At 46.4% G+C, this 8,324-nt stretch overlaps 4 protein-coding genes across 5 annotated transcripts; 2 read left to right on the top strand and 2 right to left on the bottom strand.

Moving 5' to 3' along the window:
• The first annotated feature begins 326 nt into the window (after positions 1 to 326).
• On the top strand, positions 327 to 1,998 carry FOXG_11874 (uncharacterized protein). 2 transcript variants are annotated; one of them, XM_018391607.1, is made up of 8 exons: positions 327 to 698; positions 747 to 788; positions 835 to 901; positions 962 to 989; positions 1,054 to 1,066; positions 1,116 to 1,205; positions 1,258 to 1,600; positions 1,654 to 1,998. In XM_018391607.1, exons 1-8 carry the CDS (start codon positions 457 to 459, stop codon positions 1,882 to 1,884), a joined length of 1,056 nt encoding a protein of 351 aa, XP_018250289.1. In that variant the 5' UTR covers positions 327 to 456; the 3' UTR covers positions 1,885 to 1,998. The 2 variants fall into 2 exon arrangements, with proteins under 2 accessions (XP_018250289.1, XP_018250290.1); XM_018391608.1 differs by having other exon boundaries at positions 747 to 901.
• On the bottom strand, positions 1,867 to 3,351 carry FOXG_20622 (uncharacterized protein). Its single transcript, XM_018400917.1, has one exon. The coding sequence runs from the start codon at positions 3,237 to 3,239 to the stop codon at positions 1,956 to 1,958; it is 1,284 nt and encodes a 427-aa protein (XP_018250288.1). The 5' UTR covers positions 3,240 to 3,351; the 3' UTR covers positions 1,867 to 1,955.
• Positions 3,352 to 4,238: 887 nt separating this feature from the next.
• On the top strand, positions 4,239 to 6,381 carry FOXG_11873 (uncharacterized protein). Its single transcript, XM_018391606.1, has one exon. It carries the CDS (start codon positions 4,320 to 4,322, stop codon positions 6,306 to 6,308), a length of 1,989 nt encoding a protein of 662 aa, XP_018250287.1. The 5' UTR covers positions 4,239 to 4,319; the 3' UTR covers positions 6,309 to 6,381.
• A 133-nt stretch (positions 6,382 to 6,514) lies between these two features.
• On the bottom strand, positions 6,515 to 7,684 carry FOXG_11872 (uncharacterized protein; the record flags this gene model as incomplete). Its single annotated transcript, XM_018391605.1, has 2 exons — positions 6,515 to 6,539; positions 6,594 to 7,684. The coding sequence occupies 2 exons, from the start codon at positions 7,682 to 7,684 to the stop codon at positions 6,515 to 6,517; spliced, it is 1,116 nt and encodes a 371-aa protein (XP_018250286.1).
• Positions 7,685 to 8,324: the final 640 nt, after the last annotated feature.

The raw sequence follows: 8,324 nt of genomic DNA, 5'->3' as shown, positions 1-8,324 counted from the left end.
AACGCGGCAAAAATATCGGTAGACAATCTCTTGGGTAGTGGTAATGGTTTGAATTGGCTAGTAGCAACTAGTCCGAATGGGATTACAGAGCAGATACCCTTACTTTCTAAATTTATGTATAAAATTTCGGCTCAACTGCGACCTTTCTCAATGACTCTTGCCAAGACGGCAAACCCCTTGTTTCCTCCCACTCCGAATGGGCTTGTAAGTGGTACTGAGTCGCTTAATGCCATCTTCTAAGTGGCTGGTTGGTGATGACCCTCAAATTTATAGGCAAGGAACATCCGTCACATGTTACACTGCACCAAGAGGATTATCGAATCAGATCATGTACTTGAGGGTCAGCCCCGAAGCTTTACGCACAATTAAAAGACGCATTTGACCTCGGTCAGAGCGCAGCTTTCTTCTTCACTGTCGCTCGTCTCCAACTCTTGTCTCCTACTGCGCTGCTGCAACATGTCTCAGGAGAGCCCCAAGAGCGGTTCGCCGCGGTCTCCACGATCTCCCCAGAGTCAGGGACCTGTCGCAACTGCTGCACAGGCACTTGAAGTCGATGATCTTCCTGAGGGGGAGGAAGATGATCCAGGTCTCGGCGAAGACTCCGAAAGCTCGACGGCCTCCATCACCTCAAGCATCCTCCATTACCGTACCATCAATGGCAGGACTTACCATAGCGAGAGAGGGAATGCTGCCTATTGGTAATATCAGTCATTATGTGACCGAAAGCAAGGCTGATATTGTGCCAGGGGCTCTAATGATGAACGACAAAGTGAAGCGATGGACATTGCGTAAGATCTAAATCCTTTGATGGGCTGTGTCAACTAACACGTCTAGGCATCACATGTTTACTCTTTCGCAAGACGGCGAGCTGCACTTTGCTCCGCTAAATGATAACATTCAAGTAAGCCCTGTGGTTTTTCAGGACAACAAGCTCTAGGCTAAAGCCATCCGCTACTACCAGAAGGTACTTGACGTTGGATGCGGAACAGGTATGTGAATGCTTGTGACAAAGTCGTCTGGAGTTGTCGTGCTTATTTTGCATCTATCTCACAGGGATATGGGCCATGTTAGTGGTTGATAAGTCCTAAAGCTTTACCTTATTGCTGACCTGGAAGTGATTTTGCGGACAAGTATCCCGGATGCGAAGTGATAGGGACGGACATCTCTCCAATCCAACCTTCATGGGTGCCGCCTAATGTCAAGTTGTAAGGGTTGAACCGTTCATGAAAGGATGTCACTGTCTCACATTCTATGTAGCGAGATCGAGGACTTCAATCAGGATTGGACCTTCCCTCCGGAGTCCTTTGATTACGTCCACTTACGTTATTTAGTTGGATGTGTTCCCGATTGGGATAAGCTCTTTGAACAGGCCTTCAAGGCTCTCAAGCCGGGCGGTTGGGTCGAGTCCTTTGAGGCCTCAGCTATCATCGAGAGTGATGACGATAGCGTAAAGCCCGACTCGGCATTGGCTCAGTGGGGGCCTATCTTTATCAAGGCCTCAAAGACGATTGGAAATACGTTCACTGTAGTAGGAGACGAGCTTCAGAGACCTGGCATCGAAAAGGCTGGTTTTACAGATGTTAAGCAATGGGACTCAAAGGTAAGCCATTCTCCAACATCAAGTAAGGATACGCTGACGAGTCTCGCCTTTAGTTACCCCTGAATCCTTTCCCAAAAGATCCCAAGCTTAAAGAAATTGGTCAGTTTGGTGAGCTGTTTAGTACTCAGGACACTGAAGGGTTAGTGTTGTTTGTTGCCAACACTCTAGGATGGACTCCGGAGGAGGTCCATGTATACATCGCCAAGTTCCGACGAGAGATTAGAGACAGGAGGAATCACCCGTATATTCGCTTGAGAACTGTGTGGGCAAGGAAGCCAGAGTAAATAGGAGGTCGCTTTTTTGTTCCTGTTACTGGCTCAAGCATATGACCGCTATGAAATTAAATTACTATGATCTATGTACTTTCTGGTTCTCGAAATGCTGCATAAAATTGAGGATTCAAGTATGAAGTGAGGGACAGGTCATCGCCCTGACACGCAACTGCGAAGTAGGTCTGAACCCCAGTGGCTAGGTCAAGCTGACCAGGCGGCGCCAACACATCCAATGCACGAAGATACGATTGCGAGTAATACCCATGACCGTGGTCTTCAAGATACCCGACAAGCCCGAGTGCAGCTTGAAGATCGTTATTGGTATAGTGTCGAACTGGTATATACGCCTTGACGTCGGGAATAGAAGATTTCGGTGCGACGTCAAAGTTGAATACCGCCCCAGAAGTCAAATGATCCACGTTGGGTAGCTCGTCTTCAGGTGATGTATCAGGGTCGAGACCAAGTGCACGTTTCCACAGATCGGCAAACCTCTCTAGAGATTTATCCAAGCCGGTGCGAAGTCCACCAACAGTCATAACGTCTCGGACAAAGCGGAAAGAAGTTTGGTTGGACCTTGCGTATATCTTGAGCCGTGAAGCACCGGGTTCGACACAGTCTATTGCCAGCATGAAGGGTCGAAGTCGTCTTCCGTCGTCGTGTTTAGAGAGATATGCTTCCACGTGTTTCAAAGCCTCGAGATTTTGACATCCTGAGGTTTCAATCGCATGTCTTATCTGGTGCCACGCACTGAGCTCTGGTGTCTCAACTGGTATGAAATATACTTTAATAGACAAGTGATCGTGCAGCATTTCCAAGGCCGCAAAAATAGTTGAACCCTTTGTCGAAATTCCAGAGGTGGACGTGGTTGGAGACCCAGGACCTAGCAACTCATCCCAGAAATGTTCAAACCAGGTTAGATCGAGTTCGGGAATAGTTTTGGCAAGGTTGTAAACAAGATTCCGCGTCGGGATTTGATTGAATGGATCTTGCTTACTTCCAGCTAAGGGACTGACGAGCTCAATGGCGTATCTAATGTCGGGCTTCTTGCTTCCAGAGTTCCATTTCCAGCTATACTCAATGGGAGAGTGGTCATCAGTCATGAAGCTCTTCCAGGGTGCTATGCTTGATCGTGGCCTGGGCCCCATTTCCGGAACGACCCATCGGTACAACAATAGTAGAGCTTCGTACTGCTCGTTCAAATCATAGTCCGCTTCTGTGAGGAGGGTGTTGAGTTGTGGGCCGAGAGTCTCCCACCACCAGTCGCTGTCGTTCAACAAAGGAGGGAGCCATTTATCCAGAGTCTTCCATGCCAGTGGAGTATTCTCACGGGGTTGCAGGAGCGTTTGAAGGTGTTTCGTTTGTGTCATGATACAGGTTTATGCTTCTCTCGGAGCAGCGGAGACAAGAGTGTTCCAGTTAGCGGGGTCGGTCCATTTTTATGCTGTCTCTCCTGTTAGTTAGACACTTGCGTCACTGCGGTGAAAAGCTGCACCCAACAATACCAACTCCAGCTCCTCTCCCGATAGAAAATGAATCAGTCAGTTTGCAATCGCGATTCATAAGCTTGGCCACTGACTCAGAATCGCTCAGTGCCGAGGTATGATATGTATTGTAAATTGCGGAATTGATTGATTCATACTATTGATGGCGGCGTCCCATCTTGTGTACATCATTTGTGCGTTATATCTACACGCTGGGTTGCGATACAATTTATAAGCGAAGCTAGTACCGAATGTGGTCAAGACTGGTCCACTCAATTTGCTGCGTTTTGTGTTGTCTAAATATTATGGGCCTCCTTTAATATTAATATAGTAATACAGAATGGAAGACAACTACTAATAGCTTTATTAATTTATACTTACTTAGCTGGTTTAAATATATTATTAAATTACTTTACTAGAGGGAAAGTTAATAGTAGGTGTCTCTACTATGGCCTAAAAGCAGGTTTCTCTTATTGGCTACCCTACTGTCCTTTTTATATAGCTGAGGTTTATATAACTCCTGCTTCTAAGATAATAAAGGTGAAAAAGGTTTAACATAGTTATAAGCAATGACCTTGCATATCATTTTAACGTTAGATCCCCAGCATTTTCGTAATAAGGTTTGGAGAGAGTAATAAAAGCAAGGTAGTGTAATAGTAAATATATAAAACGGAAGACAATCACGGAAATCTTCCGCAGAAGGACCCCTCTTTCAACCTATTCTTGATTTTTCCACCACAGCTAAAAGGTTTAACTAGCCCGATAAAGCAGTGACCTACGCACTCTCACAAGACGCGCCAATCAGAGAGAGTTCATTCCAGTCTACGCGCCTGTTGCTACAAGCCTGTATAAGAATATTGCTCAACTCTTATTCAAAACTGTATTATTGGCGCCAGAGATTTAGAGAGGAGGCCTCACCCCTCTTTTTCCTTTGACTCATTAACATACACTATTGCGTTATTCAAGATGATTGAATCAACTTCGGGATTTGTCAAGTCATCGATACCGTTGTATCACAGTGCCCTTAAATCTTTTATCTTTAAATGCGCGGAGTTGCTTATGGGCATATTTATTTTTAAGCTTTTCTCGCTTATTGCTGCACGATCAAACCAATTCACAGCATATCTGATGTTTACAGAAGATTACATCCAGCAATCACTCTTTATCTCCTCCCGGGGCCCTTCGCGCGGTGGGCTAGTCGTTCTACTATTTAGCCTTCTTAGCATTACCTCATCCCTCTATGGCACACTTCTTTGGGCTTTGGATTCACCAGGCTACATCTTCCAGGCAACAAACACGACCGTCGCTGCTGACCAACGCCAAAGAAACGAGAACCCTCCTTACATCATACAACTGGCCCTAGATCCGACTGAACTTCGAAGCACCGGGGAAAAGCTCCCACAAATCATTGGTGCTGAACTATTCAATCCGGGTCTCAACTACAGTTTAACAGGGAAAGTGGACAACAGCCATGGGACACCTGAAGTGGTAGCGCCGACACGACAAGGGCTTGGTATCGGTGCCCGTATTTGGTTAGATGGTGACGGCTTCTCAGTTTCCCCGGACACCAACGCGATGATGCCTTATACTGATACTATGAATATGACTTTGTTTAGTTCATGCATCTTATTTAATGAAGGGTCTGCTGTTTGGAATTGCACATTTAATAATGCCGAAGCGCAGAGCATTATTGAAGGGGTAACAGGACTGCCCGAGGTTCATTGGAACGATGCGACTGACGAAGACATGGATTCACGATACATCAGGCCTAACAGGGTCGACAACATTTGGGTCTCACTGGGCACAGGCGGAGGCTCAGCCTTCATGAATCAAGTATTTACTGTAACCAAAGAAACAAGACGCCACACCTTTTTTCAGTCCACTTTTAAGGCGACAATGGTGACCAATCCCGATATTCCGTTTGGGCAATATGAAGTCGCTGACTTCGTCAACCGGACCTGGAGCACCAGCACCGACCAAGACAGTACGAAAGAAGCTAACCCTCTCATGGGCCGTATTATCTACGACATAATGGGGGCTCAGGATCAGGGTGCCAGTTACCAATTTGGTGCAAACACAGCTGATAACAACAATAAGTCCGCTCTTCAAAAGAACTGGGGTTATTATACGCCGCAAGTCAATAACGCCAGCATGTATTCTCTCATCAGCATTACCACCACAAAGATCACACTCATTCGATCGGAAACACTTTCTGAGGCCCCAGAGCCTTTTGAGAAATGTGAAAGATCCAATTTCCAGAACGAAGCATTCGGTGGAAAGGTCACGCAGACTGATTGTACTAGTTCCAAAGCTCCAGATGTTAAACATGGCTTCTTTGGTCAAGTTGATACAGCTGCTGTAATGATCACGCGTGGTTTAGGTGCTGCTCGATCAAACATTAGTGCTCAGTCACTTGACGAAAAGTCCCTGACTTGGCTGGGGGATCACTCTGGAGCAATTGAGGCATTATTGACTGCTAGAGCTTACAGCGTCAGCATCGACCCGTCACTTGTGGAACTCAGCGTTGATAAGCTCATGGTAGCTATGTCTAGCTTGCAGCTCTTTTTAACCTGCTTGGCTTTAGTACTTGCTGCAGTTATCTGGATAGGCCTTATGTATTCTGCCGATGGACACTGGTCTAGCACTCTTCTGGGGAACCTGATTCATACTACCTCAGAAATGAACGAAGCAAACCCAGGATATGTCAAGAAAGCTCCAGAGATAACCCTGTTGCCCATGGGCCGGAAGAAGGTATTAGCAGTGGATGGGGGAACGTTGACTATATCAAATACCGGATTGACGTCAATGCAGCCTTTTGCGACTTTTGACCCATTTCCGGGAGATCCAAAAGGGCATATGGAAGTGGATGCATACTCTTTAAGCTATGGCGACCAAAATACGGGGAGACAAAGGCTACTATCAAGTAGTGAGCCCAACTACATGTATAGGCGATAATATTGTTATCTTATGTATCTAGAATTGCGTTTAATATTAGGATAATATGCAATTTATAAATAGTACTAGAATGCTTTTTCTATTTACTTTATGATTAATATTAGAAGCAGAATATAAAAGAGACTATATAGCGACTACTCTGACTACTCTGACTACTACATCTAAGAGTATAACACCAATTCTTTAGCTTTAGCCCTCGAGATACTCTATATCATATGGTGTAGGGGAAGCCTATACAGCAACGTGTTAGAGGAGACCTAACATACTGAACAGGGATCGACTTACCACTCTCCTGCTAGCCTTGAGGTGTAAAGCACAGTTGCTGCAAATTGGCCTTGCGATAATTCAATGTCGCTTTCGAATCTCATAAGTAGGTCCTTGGCTTCTTGATAAATGTCCGGCGGACAGCAAGGGCTACTCTGAATAAATGCCAGAGGTAGAACTATGCAGCGAGCCATTTTGGTAAAGTGAGGAACCAGATCCTCATTCAGGAACCTGGGTGCAAAAGCGAGAACTTGTCTGGAGATTTGACTGATCTTCCCTACAGCATATGCCGCTAGATGTGACTGAAAGTGCTCACTAACGGGTTTTCCATGAAGTCCACCGCTGACCTGGTACATTCTCTGCAGGATCTCAGGGTGGCCGTCGTACATTGGAGTACCGCTCCAAACAATCTCATTCAGTACCAATCGAAGCATTGACATTCCGAATAACCACCGAGCCATCATTGCTAAAGGTGGAGCGCCCGTTGCGTTGTGAAGCATAACACTATTAGTCAGAGGTTGATGAGGAGTTGGTGGAGATGTGCTGCGTGAGCCCTCTTGTGCCGTACTTGTTGGTGGGCTAAACCCTTGGATGAACAGGTCTGCGTCGTGCTCGGTTTCCAGAGCTCGGCAGATGAGTTCAGGAGTCAGCCCGTTTTTCAAGTCGGCCTTGATACTGCAGGTTCTATTCATGATGGAGTAATGGTCTCGAACAGCCTTGGGGAAATTAAACGCCTTGTAAAAGTCTTCCTCCAGTTTAATGAGATCCTTAGGAACCTCAACAGCGCGGTTAATGCAGCTGACGCGGATGTTGTAGGCAGCATGGATACACATGCGCCGACCAAGAAGATCGCTGAATTGTTCAAGTCCTCGTAGACGTAACAATGCAATAGTCCCAAGAGTATGAGCTGTCCAGTTACCGATGTTCTCTTTGCCAGTGGAGACAATCGATTCGAAGAGACCCATGGTAAGCACTGCGCCCAGAGTGGCATTCAGTGTTGCCGTGCTGGGGTCCGCAAGGCTAGCGTTGGTTTGTGCTAGCGCCGTAGAGAACTCCTTCAGCGCCATTCCCAAAGTCTCTCGACTCTGATGGCGTTTGGCTAGAGCGGCCATTGATGCAGCTCGTATTGTCGTGACAAAGGCGTCTTGGCCAGGTTTTTGCAGCACAGCCTCTGTATATAGTTGGGGCAGGTAGCTCCCATAGACTGTACTATCTATATATGAGACCATAAAGTACGATAAAGCTGTATCAGCAGTTGGTATGTTGATAGCTCGACTTGGAAAGTTTGGTGGTGACGGCGTTGAGCGTTTTGCAGCTTGATTAGCCTTCCTTTTGCTAGTTCCTGTAGCCAAGAAGATTGTCTCATCTCTGAATCGCAGGTCCCAGTCTGTCTCATAGCCAGGACATTGGATTTTCTGGCGCAAGCATTGCGAACATCCAGGCATGGCATGATCACACTAACAGACACATGTCAGCCCCAGTAGTCATGAGAGCGATGGTTTTCCGGTGTACCCCATTGCTCAGTTGGAGATCTGGTGTCTAGATGAAGATGGTACTCTGGTTCTTGGGAGAAATCTTCCCTATATGGGTAAAAGCTTCGAAGTTTAATTGCCAGTGGGCAGCAGTGTAGGCCAAGAGTAAGAGTAAGTTATTAAGGAGGCACGAGATACCATGGTGGTTTACGCGTCTTGGACATAGCCTTGACGTCTATACGCACCGGGTAGGACTAAAGGAAATCTATGGGCCGACGGA

Source organism: Fusarium oxysporum, chromosome 10 (assembly GCF_000149955.1).
Source record: "Fusarium oxysporum f. sp. lycopersici 4287 chromosome 10, whole genome shotgun sequence".
NCBI lineage: Eukaryota > Fungi > Ascomycota > Sordariomycetes > Hypocreales > Nectriaceae > Fusarium > Fusarium oxysporum.
Note: the sequence above shows the minus strand (reverse complement) of the source record. Positions and strands in the feature narration are given on the sequence as shown.